The sequence below is a fragment of the Punica granatum genome, chromosome 4 (genome assembly GCF_007655135.1).
Source record: "Punica granatum isolate Tunisia-2019 chromosome 4, ASM765513v2, whole genome shotgun sequence".
Taxonomy (NCBI): domain Eukaryota; kingdom Viridiplantae; phylum Streptophyta; class Magnoliopsida; order Myrtales; family Lythraceae; genus Punica; species Punica granatum.
This window is the reverse complement of record NC_045130.1, coordinates 1,321,591-1,339,263: the sequence shown is the minus strand read 5'-3', so window position 1 is coordinate 1,339,263 and position 17,673 is coordinate 1,321,591. Positions and strand designations below refer to the sequence as shown.

The 17,673-nt window shown below is 37.8% G+C and overlaps 3 protein-coding genes and 3 non-coding genes across 11 annotated transcripts; 1 reads left to right on the top strand and 5 right to left on the bottom strand.

Annotated features, from left to right (window-relative positions):
- Positions 1-7,464: 7,464 nt before the first annotated feature.
- LOC116206365 (type I inositol polyphosphate 5-phosphatase 2) lies at positions 7,465-11,302 on the top strand. 3 transcript variants are annotated; one of them, XR_004156667.1, is made up of 10 exons: positions 7,466-7,723; positions 7,829-7,934; positions 8,047-8,139; positions 8,380-8,470; positions 8,575-8,679; positions 8,771-9,581; positions 9,867-10,070; positions 10,197-10,305; positions 10,387-10,535; positions 10,627-11,302. XR_004156667.1 is itself a non-coding variant. In XM_031539210.1 (10 exons), the coding sequence occupies exons 1-10, from the start codon at positions 7,694-7,696 to the stop codon at positions 10,832-10,834; spliced, it is 1,887 nt and encodes a 628-aa protein (XP_031395070.1). In that variant the 5' UTR covers positions 7,472-7,693; the 3' UTR covers positions 10,835-11,302. The 3 variants fall into 3 exon arrangements, 2 of the variants coding, with proteins under 2 accessions (XP_031395071.1, XP_031395070.1); XM_031539210.1 differs by having other exon boundaries at positions 7,472-7,723; positions 9,867-10,051; XM_031539211.1 differs by lacking the exons at positions 10,387-10,535; positions 10,627-11,302 and having other exon boundaries at positions 7,465-7,723; positions 10,197-10,310.
- Positions 11,303-12,237: 935 nt separating this feature from the next.
- On the bottom strand, positions 12,238-12,330 carry LOC116206507. The gene has a single exon (XR_004156734.1). It is a non-coding gene; the product is annotated as a small nucleolar RNA Z101 (small nucleolar RNA).
- A 122-nt stretch (positions 12,331-12,452) lies between these two features.
- Positions 12,453-12,542, bottom strand: LOC116206519. The gene has a single exon (XR_004156745.1). It is a non-coding gene; the product is annotated as a small nucleolar RNA snoR14 (small nucleolar RNA).
- Positions 12,543-12,693: 151 nt separating this feature from the next.
- On the bottom strand, positions 12,694-12,787 carry LOC116206510. Its single transcript, XR_004156737.1, has one exon. It is a non-coding gene; the product is annotated as a small nucleolar RNA U61 (small nucleolar RNA).
- A 507-nt stretch (positions 12,788-13,294) lies between these two features.
- LOC116206366 (tobamovirus multiplication protein 2B) lies at positions 13,295-15,162 on the bottom strand. The gene is made up of 5 exons (XM_031539212.1): positions 14,684-15,162; positions 14,279-14,344; positions 14,123-14,187; positions 13,795-13,885; positions 13,295-13,609 (listed from the first exon to the last, which is right to left on the bottom strand). Exons 1-5 carry the CDS (start codon positions 14,816-14,818, stop codon positions 13,598-13,600), a joined length of 369 nt encoding a protein of 122 aa, XP_031395072.1. The 5' UTR covers positions 14,819-15,162; the 3' UTR covers positions 13,295-13,597.
- A 429-nt stretch (positions 15,163-15,591) lies between these two features.
- LOC116206364 lies at positions 15,592-17,401 on the bottom strand. Of its 4 annotated transcripts, none has more exons than XR_004156665.1 (3): positions 17,249-17,332; positions 16,460-16,610; positions 15,592-16,053 (listed from the first exon to the last, which is right to left on the bottom strand). XR_004156665.1 is itself a non-coding variant. In XM_031539209.1 (2 exons), exons 1-2 carry the CDS (start codon positions 16,824-16,826, stop codon positions 15,782-15,784), a joined length of 297 nt encoding a protein of 98 aa, XP_031395069.1. In that variant the 5' UTR covers positions 16,827-17,169; the 3' UTR covers positions 15,592-15,781. The 4 variants fall into 4 exon arrangements, 1 of the variants encoding a protein (XP_031395069.1); XR_004156666.1 differs by lacking the exon at positions 17,249-17,332 and adding an exon at positions 16,802-17,237; XR_004156664.1 differs by lacking the exon at positions 16,460-16,610 and having other exon boundaries at positions 17,249-17,401.
- Between the last annotated feature and the right edge of the window lie 272 nt (positions 17,402-17,673).

The window sequence follows — 17,673 nt, the reverse complement described above, 5'->3', positions numbered from 1 at the left end:
GCGAGTCGATGTTCTTTATCTATACTGTCATGAAAGGGAGAAGAGAGGTAGGTAGCGTTCGGTAACGAAATATAGTATGATTCTATTTAACTTCACGGTATAATGATAAAAGTAGTTAGAAGAATTTATTATTAAAAAAATTAATTGTAATAATAGTTATAAAAAAGTATATGAAAAAATTTATTATTGAATTGAATAATAATAAGATAAAAAGTAATGATTGTGTTGTTAAATTGAGAGAAAAATAATGAATAATTGAGAGAGTTAACTATTAAAAAACTAATTATAACAATGATTGAGAAAAAATATGTGAGAGAATTTATTATTAAATCGAAAAAAAATAATAATAATGATTGTGTTGTTGAATTGAGAGAAAAATAAAGTTGAGTTAAATAGAGTAGAATATGACTCCATAAACAAGGCCTTAATTTGTCTAACTTTTGATTTCTTACGCTCTATTTGGTTTTACAATCATGTTTTTAAAATTTTAACTTTAACTTTAACTCTACTCACTACACAACAAAAATCAACAACACAATTATTACTTTTTCATTTTCTTCAAATTTTTAATCATTCAATTTATTTTTTAATATTAAATTCTCTCAACTATTTATTATTTTTTTCATAATTCAACAATACAATCATTACTTTTTCTCAACTATTCATTACTTTTTCACACTTTTTCTCTTAATTCAACAACACAATCATTACAATCCAATTAAAATCAAAACTCAATTATACTTAATTCTAAAATCAAATATACCATTAAAATGTCCTTTGAAAATATACATGAATAATTAAAGAAATTTAAGGACAAGTTTGTAATTTCAATTTCTTTTTTGATTACTCACCTTTCAATCCCTCCCTCGATTTCCTCCTCCTTCCTCTCTTTTGAACGTTCCCACCCATTTTCTTCTTCTTCTTCTTATATATATATATATATATATATTTTTGTAGATCTTCTTCTTCTTCTTTTATTCGCAGCATACCAATGAATATATCATAATTATTCTGAAATATAGTTTTATCATAAACTTCAATATCTATAATTTAGACAAATTGATGTATATTGGATTATATAATAACGTAATATCTTTTTATTTTATTTTTTTGGATAAATTATCTTTTTATTTTTAGATACAAGTATAATAAAGTATTATCTTTAAAATATAATATAGTTTGACAAAGTATCAAATTTAGGCTTGACTTACTTTTTAAAATATTGAAATAACAGTTGATTTTTTGTGTAGTGCGGGTCACGCTCTAGTATAATATTGTACAGGGAATGGATTCCCTATTAATTTCATCTATTGATGATTCTCTTCCATGCAGGTATACGTACATTTCCTCCTTACTAATAATGTTCTTTTATTAACCCCATAAAGATCAAAAAAGGAAAAAACGCAGGAAGAAAGGAATAAAATGTCATTCACTCTAGCTAGCTATACAGCCAGCATAACTTAGATGATGTTAATGTTAAAAATTCTATTCACGGAAAAAAAAAACACAACACGAAGAACACACAAATCAATAATTAAGAAAAATGAGAAAAAACTTTGTATGTAGAACTGGTTCAAGGCACACTGTGAAAGGCGCTGACTTCAAAGTAGATTTCCGCCTCTACCTTGGTGCAATAACGTGATGATGTCCTACTCTTAAGATACAACGAACCACGCAGGATCTTATAATGTGCACTCAAAAAGAAAATCCTAAGAACTCGAAAATCTCTCAACTGCTCTTGAAAATTTTGCGATACAAAGGAGGTTTTTGAACTCAGAGTATTTGGAAGAATTTTTGAGAGATGGAGAGGGATAGAGAATTGTTGAAAAGGTAATGGAGTTTTCTGAATAATTTGTAAAAGAGAGAAAATGGGTAGTTATAATAGTAAATATCACTTTCGTGTCCTTTCAATAAATAGACATATTCATTTATAAAATGAATGAACACATTCCTTTAATTACAGTACACGACTCTCTACAATTAAGGAGACTCATCTCCAATAATTCAAAAGTCATGTCTTTCTACAGATAACTGCCCAAGGCATTTGATTTTGAATCACCAAAATAAATAATTAAAATAAAATAAATCAACAGTTAACGGGCTCATGCTGGCTGGCTATAGCTTTCTCTTCTTCCACAAGTGTCATCTCATCGATCAGCTTTGAATCTTTTCTTCTCGTGGGCACCGCCCCCAAATTCAAAAAGTTGGCCTGGTTATAAAGCAAGCTCATCACGATCAGCTAGCCTAACGGATTACTATAGATTCGTATTATCTGTGAGAAATCACATCATATTCATGATCCATATATATAGTGTTAAGAATTCTACAACACACATTGGAAATATAGAAAGATAATCATGGGTTTATAATCTTATTAGCTTAAACTTTTGAATTAGACGTGCGTCCAATCCTTGTAAGTCACAGCGAAATTTTAAGATGGTACCAGACATAGAATTCAGGCCCCATACCAACGTGTTGTGTGTCCATGCAAGTCCCTCTACTCGTAGCTTTATGTTCACGTTGCGCGTGAGGGTGCAAGTTAAGGAATATTAAATCACTTATCGGAAAAATAGAAGAACAATTCTGTCTTTTTAAGACACCATTCTATTAGCTTAAAATTTTGGATTGAGTATGAAATTTTAAGAATATATAAACATAAAATTTGATTGATTTAAAATCGTCTAGGTCGGTAGGTCATGGGAAGATAAGAAGGTGGGGACCTGGCTACCAAAAACAAGATCAGCCTATTAAGATCCAACAGAAGATTACAAAGACATGGCGTTGCATAACTAATATATCATTATTTTAAACAGCTTTAATCCTCACATATAATACCTGCATTATTATTTTCATTTTGCTCGGAAAGTACATAGCCAGAGAAAGTGAAGTGCTTTCTTGGGGCAGTATACATAGGTATAGTATATATACAGTGTAAAAGAAAGGAAACTAAAGTATACAGCATTATTCTTTCGATCATGTACGCAACCAGGGCTAGTCCCACGGTATCACCCTTCTTTTTCTTTTGGGTGTGTGGAAACGCGGGTAAATTAAGAAAGCTTTCTTTTCATCCATATAATAATTTTGGTGGAATGAATTCCGTGAATTTAAGACAAAAAAAGAAAGGCTTTAATTCGTAGCCACAGTAAGTGCAGGTATAAGCTGTCTTGCTTGCCTGCATTTCACGAGAGAGACTTTCGATCGAAGAAATGTAAGGTTTGATGAGAGAGGATATATATATACATATATGACAGGAATTTTTTTAGGACACCTATATATGTGCGTGTGTGTATATGTATATATGCATGCAATTGTACAGTTCATGCAGTTCTGTTCTACTCAATTCCTGTTTCTTGAAGAAGTGAAGAGGTAATATATACGTACGTCTTCTGTCGAGGTCCTGTCTTTTGGCATCCAACAAAGTACGTAGTATATATACAGTACAGTTCCGTACTCGATTTGGAGTTCGACGCACGGCCACAAACATATATATCTTCTTAATTCTTTTTAAAATCATAAAAAGTAATCAATCATCAAAGTGTTTATTGATTGATAATTAAGCAGTTCTAATATTGCAAATGAGGAGAATACAAGTTTGAGCTCCAGGAAATGCATTTGTTAGAAGGGAGAATAATCTTTAATATTCGACTCTCTGAATTGCAACAACAATGTACTACTAATAACACTAACAACAGTGCTTAATTAAGAGTGCCTGCAAGTACTACTAATAACACTTCCTACACACATATATATACACTAAATATTCAGTAAAGTCGATGAGTAATAATCAATCAAAATACTTGTAAGTAGAATCGTAAGCCCACTGTAAAGCCAATATTTCATTTTTAAACATTTAGATTGAGCATTACACATCCAAATAGATAAGTAATACTCACCCATATATACATTAATTGCGGTCTCAGGGGAATAGGTTTAGCATATACAAAGAATTTGTCAATAACTACCGAGGGCAATCCACGTTGGTTGGTTTAAATGGTTCGACGCTTATTCTGCTTAGGTCAGGTCTCGGTTCGAGTTCTTGTGAATGTAAAAAATTCACGCTGTAAGAGTTTTACCCCTAGTGGGACGACTCGGCTCGACTATATTAGTCGGTATCCAATTGAATTTTCGGATATCATGACTCACACTGAAAAAAAAAAAGTGAGGAGGGCATAAAACCCGAGATTTGAAATCATCAACATTATTCTAGAACAAAACAACAAAGGAAAAGGGAAAGAAACGAAAACGAAAAGCAAAAATCATCCGCTGCCTGCGCAGCTAGAGCTAGCTGAGGCTGAGCTTGCTAAATGGATTGCTTATCATTTCTTTGGTCACTTTTGTATATAATGCATTGCAAGCGTTTACTGTTTGGAAAACTATTTATTCGGTGGTCCTTGCTTGAATACCACAAGCAGCATATCCAAGTGTGTCGTGGTCTCAAATTACGTAATTGCTGAGAAAAAAAGATAGTCTAGCGCATGTAGTGGCACACGCTTTTGGCTGTCAACCAATAGAGATCGAATAGCTGATTCTTATGAAGAAACTCCCCGTATCACTTTATTAGTTATTAAAATATCCGTTTCATTGTCTTAAATCCATGCATCTCTCTTATAACAAAAAATAAGAATCACGTAATTATTACCGTTCTTTTAATTTTTTTCGTTGTGTACCCTAGTATTCAAAAATTTAATGGATTCTAGTTAATCTAACTTGAACTGGGTCGACTCACTAAGTAGTACAATTATGAATATATGTGTGTGTATGGAGGGTTTGTGTGTGAATGGTGAATATATATATAGTAATTTAGAATGCATGCATGTATCGTTATATATATATATATATATATAGATATACCAGATGGGGATGGAATTGCATGCGATGATACCGCGTGAAATTTTCTTGAGGTATGGATTGGACTTTTATTTTATGAACAAAAATTCTTAATCAGGAAGTATTCTCAATATCTATATACGATATATAGTTATTGAGGTATATGTGTGTGTGTATATATATATATATATATATATATATATGCTTGTGTGTGAAGGGGTGGAATAAATAAGGTCGGACGATTCAAAACTTTTTGTTTGCTTTCTATGGCACCCACATATAGTGCGCTAGCAAGCTTGGTCCACCCCCTTCTAAATCCCCCCACTTGCCGCAGCTGACTCTGTCGATCTTTTTCTTGCTTACTACAGCTACAGTCCTATGTACTCAAAAATATATATTAAAAAAAAGAATTAGAAAAAAAAATCGTTATGGCTTGACCGACATCTAAATTAAGATTTTTATTGGCTCAATAATTTACTATTAAGATATGTTGCGCTAAAGCAAATGGGGCTCGGTACTGTGATTCTATCTGTGATATTTAGGTTGCGTTTGGTTTCATAGTAGGATTTTAAAATCAGATTTTGATTTTGATTTTGAGTGGAATAAATGGGGCCCACCCTTTGACTTTATATGAGTTATGTTGTTTTGTTGTGGAAAAAAGTGGTACAAATGAGATCCACTCTTTGACTTTGTATGAGCTATTTTGTTTTGTAGTGAGTAGAGTTAAGTTAGAATTGTGATTCTAAAATATAATCTTGAAACCAAACTGAATGCCTTGTTTGGTTTTAGGATATTATTTTAGAATCACAATTCTAACTTAATTCTACCCATTATAAAACAAAATAACTCATATAAAGTCAAAAAATGGACCCCATTTATATCACTTTTTTCCACAACAAAACAACATAAATCATACAAAGTCAAATGGCGAGCCCCATTTATACCATTCTTTTTTAAAATCAAAATCTAATTTTAAAATTCTACTATGAAACCAAACCTAACATTAATATAGTGAACTTCTGCGCTTACTTTTCATCCCAAAAAAGGTGTTTTTGTGCTGATCACTCCCCTTCCTCTCAATCTCTATCTCCTATGCCTACGAACCTCCTTTTCACACAAAAGAAAAAAATTTACGGTACATGTGCTCATCTTAATTATTCCTTCACCGTAAAGAAAGTTCTCTCTCAAATTACCTATACTCGATTCTTTAATTATCTGCAAACTTCAAATGAACTAGCTCGACTGAACGTTATAATTTTTCTCCACATTATAAATGATATAAAAACTGGAGATGATGAAATGAGGTTCATTACAGCAGGATATATTTTATCGTATTTGAGAGACGTGTTCGATTCTCATCGAGGGCCCTCTGTTTCCACTTCCTGCATAGTATTTATATATCCTGCAACTTTTATACATGTCAATTGGTTTTGCAAAATTAGGATAGAATTCTTTATCATTTGTAAGTAGTTTAGATAAAATTATAAGAAAGAGAGTGAGAGAGAGAGAGAGAGAGAGAGAGAGAGAGAGGGACGTTCTATTAAAATGGGGCAAAAATTTTAATATGCAAAGTGGAGTTTAGCATGAAGTAGGTTGAACAAATCAAAGTCCGATGGAAAATGACTCGTTGTATTAATAGAAGTTCACGTACCCATCCAAGTTGAAATGGATTCCTTATTTACACCTTGCATGAGCTGCCTGCTTGCATGGTCACCATATTGATTGTTTTGTATTTTTAATGCATACAATTTAATTAATCAGGATTTATTATAATCAATCCAATATGACCCAGCTTGCTTTTTTATTTTTATGGATTTTTTGTTCCAAATCAAGGAATCGAAGCTCATCAAACCGCCCTTCCAATGGGTCTACACAGCCGTATATACCATATATATATATGTATATTCGTCCTCCAGTTACCCGTTTGACTTGGACATTCATATTTTAGCGTAATTAAGCATCAACCATGCTTTAAACTAATTTGTGGCGTCCCACGGTTCGGGCAATTCTTTAATCGGTGGGGTCTCAAGAAAATCTTGGTTAAGATAGTTTAGAGCATTTAATATCTCGTGTTGTTTTATCGGGTTCTCTACCTGTAAATTAGGTGCCGTCATTCATTTGGTGCTGCTTGTCTGCGCCAACATTAGAATTTTAGTGTGTTTAATTTGGCGCATGTGTGATGTGGGGGAGTGAGAACTGAGCAAGAGATGGGCCCACCATCAAGTTGCAGTCTTTCTGAATCCTCAGCTGGAGTAGTTGTGTTGTTTTGACTCAATTTCGGCAGCTCAGTTAAAGCTAGCTGTAATTAATTAGAGCAGAAACCTTGTTAAGGGCTCAATGGTATTATGGGGTTGTTGATTTTTCTTTTTGGGTGTGTTTAAATGGACCTGCATCATGATTTATTAATTTGACTCACTGTGTCATTGAAAGCAATGGCTGTTGCATCAATTTGATTTTAGGACTGCAATACTTTGTCATCCCTGAAAGTGATATTTTTTTCGATCTTTTATGGGTTTTCAGTTTTATTATGTTCTTGATTTTCAAGATCAGAAAATAGGGAATAGGACCACTCAGAATTTTCTTTTTTACTTTTGCTTCTTTTTTTTTTGGTTGATTTATTGCAAGTTGAAGTTGTGGATGTTTGTTGAGGTTTGAGTGAGGGTATGGGCTACTGTTTTGCTGTCATTTCTATTTGGTCCTTTACTAAGAATCTTCCTTGTGTTTGGCATCAAAACCGCCCTTGCTCTCTGATAGGCCTCAACCCTCTTATTTAAACATTAATCTCCCCAAAAACATTTGAGTGACAGACTCAAAAAGTCCTGCTTCATTACCGTCAAGAGTTCCTGTTTCGCTCTCGAGAGACACCATGAAGAGCCGTAGAGGAAGGCGTTCCGAGGTATCACTCGTCTTCTTTCACGTTGCCACATCGTGCTTGAATGTTTAGCTCGTCGTCTGATCCCATGATGAATGATGTCTGTGCATGTTTGCATTCTGGTTGCAGCCCTTTTGGCCTTCCATTGTGATGAAGAAATGGTTGAATATTAAACCAAAGGTGAATGATTTCAGCGAGGACGAGGTCGACACTGAAACAGAGAGCGAAGATGATGGTACGTATGTAGCTTCAGCAGCTGATGAATAGTCCGTGATGATGCAATGCCCCAAAAAAAAAAAAAAAAAACTGTGTCTGATTGTGCTCTTTGTTACTGCAAAATGGTACAGCTTCCTCCGTTAAAGATGAGAGTCTTCCCCAAAATGATGATTATTCCCGAAGAACTCAACCGAACCAACCTGAATGCCCGCCTCGAACCTCAGGCAATTCGCTTTTTCTTTTTCCCCCCCTCAAATTTTATGTACTCTGAGCGAAACTCTGGCATACTTTACTTTATACAGATTACTCTTTGTACTGCCGAACTCAGGAGGGCTTTCCATAAGATAATCTTGGCAAGCTTTAGATTTTTTACCACGTAAATCAGCTCCTGAAATTGCTAAACTCGTCCCAATTTTAATATTCAACATCACCTGAATGTTCTGCTTGAAATAATTTTGTGACAGACATGAATTCAAAGGGCAGCTCTCAGTTCAGACACAGGAGAGGGAAGTCGGAGACGTTGCGTGTTCAGTACATAAACACGAAGGAAGTGAGGTTTGGGCATGAACAGAGCTTTTTGCTTTCTCGTCTCTGCTTTGATCGTGTTCGTCAGTTTGAATTATCCTAAGATGGGGTGCTCTTCTTAACTTGATCCGCAGGGTAACCATAGGCACTTGGAATGTTGCTGGGAGACTTCCAAATGAAAATCTTGAGATCGATGATTGGCTCTGTACCAAAGAACCTGCAGACATATACATCATCGGGTCGGCACCTTTCTCCTGCCTGTATCTCTCTCATATTTATTTCAATATCCAGCATGAATGGACATTCTTATACGAAGCACCCTGTGATCAGGTTTCAGGAGGTTGTTCCTTTGAATGCGGGAAATGTCCTGGGAGCTGAGGACAGCCGTCCCATCCCGAAATGGGAGGCTATCATTCGGAGAACCTTGAACAAATCTGCTGAACCAGAAACCAAACACAAAAGCTACAGCGCCCCACCATCTCCAGTGCTAAGGACTTCCTCTGCTGCTGACTCATTGGCGGATGCAGTCGAGGCCCAGGATGCACTGGAGATGATAATCAAGGACGATCTCATGGTACCTGCCACGGTCGGCTACAGCTTTGACGATGATGATCCTAAAGGAATTATGGGTGTAGGAAGGAACTTGCAGTTGAGGATAAATGGGGACTTGAGTAGTCATATCGACTGGCCTGAACAACCACTAGATGCAGGTCCAACAATAATTTCTTCAGGTGCAAAACTAAGGAGAGTGTTTAGCAGTTCTGCAAGAATCGGGTGCGAAACTTTTGCCCTGAGAGGTGACTCGTTGAGAAGATCGCACCACAGCTACGGAAATCTTGGGTTGGATTTGAGTATAGAAGAGAAATGGAAGCCTGGAGTTCTCAATTTACCCTTTGACGAGCCTGGCAGGTTTTCTCTAGAGGATGATGATCCCCTCCTCAAAACATCACCTGAAAAACAGGATAATGGAATGACTAGAGGTAATAAGGCAAAGGCACGACCGAAATATGTGAGAATTATCAGCAAGCAGATGGTGGGGATCTATGTTTCGATTTGGGTTCGGAAGAGGCTCAGGAGGCACATAAACAACCTTAAAGTGTCCCCTGTAGGAGTTGGCCTTATGGGCTACATGGGAAATAAGGTAGAGTTCATATCCTTTAAGTTGAAACTGCCCCAAATTTCATGACAAGGATGCTGAAAGTGGCCTTTCATAGCTTTTGCTTTGAAAGATACTCCTTTCTCTTCACGAGAAGGTGCGAATTTCTACTCTCGTGAATGATTTTTCGTGGGGATGGAAGCAGTCCGCTCTGTAGATATATGATGCCAGTACAGCTTAAATGCATTCTACTTAATTCCTCTGCAGGCATGATATTACTTTCTGGTTTCGAGTTATTAACTCTAATTTGGAATTTGTTTGGTGATGCAGGGATCGGTTTCTGTTAGCATGACTCTCTTTCAATCCTCGTTATGTTTTGTTTGCTCTCACCTGACCTCTGGTCAGAAGGATGGGGCCGAACAGAGAAGGAATGCTGATGTTAGTGAGATTTTACGCCGAACCTGTTTCTCGTCAATCTTTGATAACGATCAGCCACAGACAATCCGATCACACGAGTATGCTCTTTCTCAAATTGTATAAACTACTCGCCCTCTCTCCCTACAAACCCAAATTCGCTTTGATTGCATCAGCGATTGTATACTTGTTTCTTATGGATAAGTAATGTGATTAGGAATTGATTGGGTTATTCTGGTAATACAGTCAGATATTCTGGTTCGGAGATCTAAACTACCGTCTGAATATGGCGGATTCGGACGTGAGAAAGCTTGTTGCTAAGAAACAGTGGAACGAGCTAATGAACCATGACCAGGTAAGTTTCAGCATATTCTTCAGCGTGACATGCAGATAAGTAGGCACTGGATGTCTCTTTAGAAGATTTGTAATCTTGCAGTTAAGCAAAGAACTCCAAGTTGGCCGTGTATTCGAAGGATGGAAAGAAGGTGCAATAAACTTCCCACCAACCTACAAGTATGAGATCAATTCTGACGGATACGTTGGTGAAACCCCGAGAGAAGGCGAGAAGAAGAGATCACCCGCATGGTAAATTCGATAGTTCCAGGAAATTGAAGTGCCTAAACAAATTGAGGGAGGTGCTTCCCCTTACGATAGTTCTTGCTGGTGGAATTTTCAGGTGTGATCGTATACTGTGGCTTGGGAGAGGAATAAAACAGCTTTCCTACAAAAGAGCGGATATAAGGCTCTCAGATCATCGGCCAATTAGCTCTGCATTCTCAGTCGAAGTTGAAGTATTGGACCATCGGAAGCTCCAGCGGGCTATAAATTTGACCAGCGCTGCTGTGCATCCTGAGGTTTTGCTCGATGAAGACAGGGAATTGTGACAAGGAGATTGCACAGCAGGAAACCGAGACTCGAACTACGACACTGATCTATCTGGCTGAGATCCTCGCAGCATCTGCTGTGCTAACATGATCACTTAATTATTATGCAGATGATTGATGCGAACTTTCAATGGAGCAAAGATCATACGCCCACACCGTTACAGATAGTAATCGAAGGAAAAAAAGACTTCCAAAATTTTTGCCATAAATACATAACACACTGGTCAGAATTATGAAGATGATGATTTGGTTCTGAAACTGAAAGTGTGAACAGAAGAACCAAGTGGTGTTGACTTCATTTATTTATTAATGGAACTCTCTTTCACCTCTGGAGCTTTTTCTGACTAATTTTATTGTCAGCAACATCTCTGAGCCTCGTAGTATATCTGTAAATCCAACAGAATTACATCTTTTACTTTGAGTTGGAGGACTTTTGTTTAATGATATTGCCTCTGTATATTGTTCCTTCCTTTGTTCTTTCCTTCACCTTCTCCTTAATAAGAAATAAATATATATAAACTAGAACAAAGCAAACACAAATGCAACAGAAAACTCTTCAACTTCACTATTGAATATGTCATTGGAAACACACACAAGTAACCGAAATAAAAAGAAACCGCAGGTTAAAATGGAGAATGCACCACTTCTCTCGAATTCCTTGTCTGCTACTCAAAGAATCCTGAGGATTCACAACTTGTCCATAATATAACAATCAGAGAACCAAAGGTTGATGAGAGAATGCCTGCAACCATCCATAAGAGAGTATAACCGCAATAATACTGATCTGGGAGAAGTGTGCTAAGTAAAAACATACGCCTTCACCCTTTCACTCTCTTCGGATTAAGGGTGAAAAGAATAATTACAAATTCATCGATTACAAATTTTCCAAATAGGACTAATTTTTCCCTTTCCCTCCCTCCCCATTAATGAACCACATCCAAACACAGCGTTACTGTCTTGATAAGAAACAATGGAATTGTATTCATCTGAAGTCCATCAAAGGGAGTGGTAACACGCCTCTATTGCCTATGGCCGCCAGATCTAATTTTTGTGTGACGAGATGATCATGGCGAATCCATCAAGGGTGAGTTTGAAACCTTTTCATGGACTGGAAAACTTCCTTTTCTTAGAATGAAATTCAGAAACTGTCCAGATCTAAGAACGGGTCACTGGCCTTTTCTGCAATGGATTAACTTTAGAAATTGAAGCTTAGGTACACTATCATGTCATGAAAGAAGCACTTAGCCATCAAGAATGTCTCTAACAAGCACAGCCATAGGATCAGAAACATCGGCTTCTGGAGAAGCCAAATCCCTAAAAAATCTAGCGCCAAGCATCAGAGGGAGCACTCATTATCATTACACATAAAGGTGTGCAGGCAGAGGAAACTATTACTGAGTCAGGGTGGGCATCAGCTCTCCAAGGTGAAATAGCATCAATGATAGTTCAGACGCAAATTACCCATTAATTGAAATGAGATTCATCATCTGCCCACTCTCAATCCAATTTCATGTGAAAACTATTATCAAAACTGAATCTTTAGATTAAAATTCAGAAAAAGAAAAAAAGACAGAACACAACGTAAGAAATACTTGTTCAACTGGGGAGTTAAGGTATTGCGATCAGAACCTGTCGGGATTCACGGTAACATCACACTGTTACATAGTCAGTGGATTGACAGACTAATGAATTTCTATCGTCACCTCGCACAACTCAACTCCCATATCCATAATTTATCCCAAAAAAAAACAACTCCCATATCCATAAACCAATCAATCTCCCGGCAAAAATAAATAAATTCGTAACTTGACTCGGGTAAGAATAAGCTGAAAAAGGAGGAGGAAGATGAACATAGTACACTGTTCAGAACTTCTTAGAGGTGTATGTGACCGTCACCGACAAACCACAAAAGGGGCCGCCTCCGGTACACAGATATTCAGCTCATCACTACAGCCCTCCAGGATCGTTACGCACGAACATACCGCAACTTGATGCTAAAAATTAGAACTTTGAAAAGAAGAACGTCAACAATTTTTGAAAGCACAAGTGCAAACTCAACGCTGTAAACTGGTAGAGAGAACGAGTGGTATGAACGAGAGCATCGTAAAGAATAGCTGATGGTGCTGCTGCCTGCTTTGCCGTGATGCTGATGAGGTGGGACGGAAGAATTATATAGGCAAAGGCAAGGAGAAGGGAGAGGAGAGAGAAAAACCCTACTAGTGTGACATTGCTAAGGGGACAGAAACCCTAGCAGATTTTATTCCGTTGAGCCGACAGCATGATTCACATCTTCGTGGCCCTGCTCAGGCCCATTTCGCAATGTCGGCCCATAACTATTCTGTGAAGACTCCTTTTCAAAATTACACGGAAAATTCTCGTAGTCCGTACTGCGTCACCCCTAATATACGACTTGAACAGGACGAAGATCCAATGAAATGAATAATAATTGCACACGGGTGATTTTGATACGAAGGAGAAATGCTGAGTATACTGCGTAACGGTTATTATTCATTCCAAATGAAACAGCACAGTTGGTAGGGTAATGTAATGAATTACAGTGCTATACATTTCAGGCTCCATACAAATTTACAGAGAAACTCATCCGAGCACGAAGGGAAAAGAACTTGCGGGATTCCGGCTCTCAAGAGGCTTTCCGCACAGCAGCTGTTTAGTTCGGCTCTCTTGACCCACTGATGGAGTTCAATTTCCTCGATCCACTTCAACTGTAAAAAATTCGATTTGCGGAAGCTTCAGAGGAGAGGATCAACTAGATGCCTGCATTTCAAGGTTCAGAGGTAAATGTCTCAAGTCAGATCCAACATTATGGTTCTGCTAAGCAAACATCAGATCAAAATAACACTTTCCCGAGAATTGACAACGTTAAAAATCTGGGGGACTAAGCAAAGGAAGAGCTCATGTTCGAGTATATGTGATCTTGTGTATCAAAGGAGATTTCTGACCTCCCTAGAGACTCCGACCTGGGACAGAGAACTGAGCTGGTTGCTCTCCATGTTCGTTAGCAACTGGGCTACAGTTTTCAAATGAGGAACACTGCAAAGATCCGACAAGGCATGTCAAATTTTGCTGCATAAAAAGAGTTCTTTGCTGTGATGTCCTGTGGTTTCAAAGAATTCTACGGTACTAGAAACAAAATGCAGCATGCTCCTGGGACAAGCTCTGTACTATAGTCTCAGCTTCAGATACCCATGGTAACTCGCATTGCTATTCTAATCATTCATGAGATTGGAAGTGAAGCGATCGCTGCCTGAACGAGTTAAAAAATCAAACCTTTGCAAACCATTCTCTACGTGTGAGTCGAGAGAGGTTACAACTTGAGGCATCTGCTCCAGTACCTACAAAATAATAAGGAGGAAAAATCAACAATCAATAAGAATTGAACTTCAGAAGTTCAGTACTTCAGCTCACTCTACCCAATTCACGTACTTGCCGAGTGTTCTGAATAGTCGGGACTTTCGCTAAAAGATTCTTGGGAAGCTTCACTAGTTGAGCCTGAAGACCACATGGTAGACAGGAATATAATCAAAATCCATTATCAACAATAAATAAAACAATTTTAACTTAATTTCATCCCTGTTCACGACCGAATTCCTAAGAAAATCACGAGCAACAGGAACCCTAATCGAAAGATTTCACTTTTAGCAAGAATTGGACAGAAAGACGATTGGGCTTTCCCCAGTTGCGTATGGCTCATCATGCCTCCCCAGTTTAATTTGAGTCAGACTCATAATGGATCAAAAGCATCTAATCGCACAAAACTACGCAAATGTATCAAATTGGGACCAGATAGACAAAATCGAGAAAACAAACAACTGATCGAGCCGAGCGTACATGGGAAGGAGTGGATTGCTGCATAAGGTGAAGAAGATTAGAAGTGGACTGAACGGCTTGAGATATCTGATCGGCCACCACAACTTTGGCCGAGTTCTCCCGTCTCGTGCTTCCACTAGCCGTCGACGTCGCCATTGTGGAGCTGCTCCGCCTCTCTCTCTCTCTCTAGAGCGCCGGTTAGACTGTCCAAGTTTGCAACCAACAAAACGATTGATACCGGCCCGATTACAACAAACAGGGCCAAAACAGGCCCATAATGGTCCCACTTTCGGGTCTACGGTCCTTAAAAATGCTGTTTTTTTTTTTCCTCCCTTACCCGGTGAGAGTACGAAGTATTCTCAATTGAACTGGACTAATTCTATTTGGAAATCGTTTGAAAGATTATGCAACAATAAATTAAGACTGCTGAATGGAAACCCCATATCCCGCACTTCGACTCGCCCAAACACTTATGCCTTGCATAATGCCTTGTTTGGTTTGTGAGTATTATTTTAGAATCACAATTCTAACTTAACTCTACTCACTACGAAACAAAATAATTCATACAAAGTCAAAGAGTGGATCCCATTTATACCACTTTTTTTCACAACAAAATAACATAACTTATACAAAGTCAGAGTGAGTCCCATTTATATCACTTTTTTTCACAACAAAACAACATAACTTATACAAAGTCAAAGAGTGGACTCCATTTATACCACTCTTTTTTAAAATCAAAATCTGATTTTAAAATCCTACTATGAAACCAAACGCAACATTAATAGCTAGAGAATTTAATCAGAGTTTGTCACCAAGCTCCAATCAAGAACGAGTGGAAAGAGGCGAAAGGGAAGTTCAGAAAGGGCAACGATATTAAAAAATTCTGCTGTGGGAGATGAGTAATGAGCAAATACACGATCACAATCATGATGAGTAATGCACAAGGTCGAAGCAAATAAGAGTACCTGCCTCTGCAGTCTTTCAAACTAATCATACCATACATCTGTATAGTTTTGCAGACAAAACATCAGTAAAACCATCCCAGGATGAGAGTTATTTTACATTACATCAAAAGTAGCTTTGTGCAAGACAACATCAAGACATAAGGGAATCCTGTCTCTAACCCTCACGATTAAGAGCAACAGGTTTCGGTTTCGCATCAGGGGATTGCCCATACGAGATTGATATCAGCTCCGTCCTGTATTTCTCGGTAATGTCACTGTTCACTGCTGCAACACCATTACCGTTGCTCAAGCTTTCGAGCAGTGAGACGTCCTCGCCTAGAACATTATCAGGTAACAAGTTCGATATGGCGATGAGCGATTCACGAGCCAAATCCTTCGAGACCTCCTTGTTTGGTGATTCGATATCCATAAAATGGGCAGTTCTACCTGCAAATCCAGGAGCAAGCAATGCAACTTAATACCATCACTTGCTTAATGAAGGAGAAAACTTTGCATGATAATGCAAAACCAAAGCGCATTTCCCGCAAGGACCTTGAGCGTATAACACCTACCAGAACTACTTGCTCAGAGTCGCCATACAATTTTGACAGAATGGCCAATCGCACCTCATCAAATAAAGTAAAATCTACGAGTTCAGGATATTATGCGATCTACTGTGGGATGGATTAAAGGTCTTGCTCCAGATGGAACAGATTATGGGGCAAGGAAACCTTCACCATACACGCTTTTGACTCGAGCAGAAACGTAAAATTCATTCCCCAGTCTATCCAATACCAAATCTGACTGCATGCTCTCTATCAAGAAAAAGAGTAGGTTTTTGGTGCCACCCGACTTTTATACGTGAGAGACTAAGCGAGGTACATCATCTCTGCATTCAGCAACACATTCTCTTGACCTACTGCCTTTCTCCACATTCTTCTCAGACTCGAGGGAATACATGCAACTGGAGTTGCATTTCCAATGTTGTGAAGGAAAAATGCAATCTGTGCATCAAAAGTTCGACGGATAATTCAGAATGAACCCCAACTAACTGCATGCATCATAATCAGCACCAATAAAACTGTGGTTCTCACGCCAAAATCATGCAAACTCCCCTCAGATGTTTGTTTCAACCTTGTTCTTTCATATGGCCCAGGAAATCAAGAAGCAGCTGGTCGATACTTAAATAGCTTACCCCATACTCCATACAAGACAGTCATGCCTCAGACAGATACAAGAGTGAATCCGATTTCGAGAAAGGAAGATTGGGCGAACCCTAGATTTCTGGATTTGCAGAACAAGAGTCCCAGGTAAGAAGCTAAGAACAAGTAACCGAGCAAAACCCTCGATCTTTCCGAGAAATCGACCCAACAAAACGGAAAAGGATGCTTTTCCATCATAGGGCAGCCGATTTATCATCCACAAGAAGTAAGAAACTTTTACTTTTTTCCCAAATTTTGCGAAGAACCGTACAGAATGAGGAAGCAAATCCAAAATCATAGTTGACCAGAAAAAAAATATCCAAAAATCTAGTAGATTAGATTAGATTAGATTAGCCGGCATGATAATCGGAGTAATCTTGAATTAATCTCGCGCTGTAATAACAGACGGAGATGATGAAGAGAGGAGGGAAAGATCGTACCTTTGACTTTTTCTTCACACGTACAATCTACAGTGCGACGCTGGTTTGAAAGCTCCGAGCCAGCATTTATATAGGCGAAAAATTAGCAGCTGCTTTTATTACAGTCGATTTTTTTTTCTTTTTTTGCAAAGCTACCCAATATTGTCTAGAAATTACGACCCTCTCACCTATCTTTTCCTACAATGGTAGTAAAATGGCAACTACCCAAAAATAAAAGGGTAAATTGTACCGGTGGTCCAAACTATTTTATAAGGGCTTGTTTGGTTTTAGGATAGAATTTTAAAATTACAATTCTAACTTAATTCTATCCACTACAAAACAAAATAACTCATACAAAGTCAAAGAGTGGGCCCTATTTATACCATTTTTTTTCACAACAAAACAACATAACTCATACAAAGTCAAAGGGTGAGCCCCATTTATTC

What these genes read in the sequence shown, in the direction of transcription:
- LOC116206364 (XM_031539209.1), bottom strand. Translation starts at nt 16,826, where the DNA reads ATGACTGTCTTGTATGGAGTATGGG. An exon ending in TGTCTTGTATGGAGTATGGG is followed by an intron (nt 16,054 to 16,801) that starts GTAAGCTATTTA and finishes CTGGATTTGCAG; the next exon opens with GTAGAACTGCCCATTTTATG.
- LOC116206365 (XM_031539210.1), top strand. Translation starts at nt 7,694, where the DNA reads ATGAAGAGCCGTAGAGGAAGGCGTTCCGAG. An exon ending in GCAGACATATACATCATCGG is followed by an intron (nt 8,680 to 8,770) that starts GTCGGCACCTTT and finishes CCCTGTGATCAG; the next exon opens with GTTTCAGGAGGTTGTTCCTT. An exon ending in CAGACAATCCGATCACACGA is followed by an intron (nt 10,052 to 10,196) that starts GTATGCTCTTTC and finishes CTGGTAATACAG; the next exon opens with TCAGATATTCTGGTTCGGAG.
- LOC116206366 (XM_031539212.1), bottom strand. Translation starts at nt 14,818, where the DNA reads ATGGCGACGTCGACGGCTAGTGGAAGCACGAGACGGGAGAACTCGGCC. An exon ending in AGCAATCCACTCCTTCCCAT is followed by an intron (nt 14,345 to 14,683) that starts GTACGCTCGGCT and finishes TGTGGTCTTCAG; the next exon opens with GCTCAACTAGTGAAGCTTCC. An exon ending in GTAGAGAATGGTTTGCAAAG is followed by an intron (nt 13,886 to 14,122) that starts GTTTGATTTTTT and finishes GGATCTTTGCAG; the next exon opens with TGTTCCTCATTTGAAAACTG.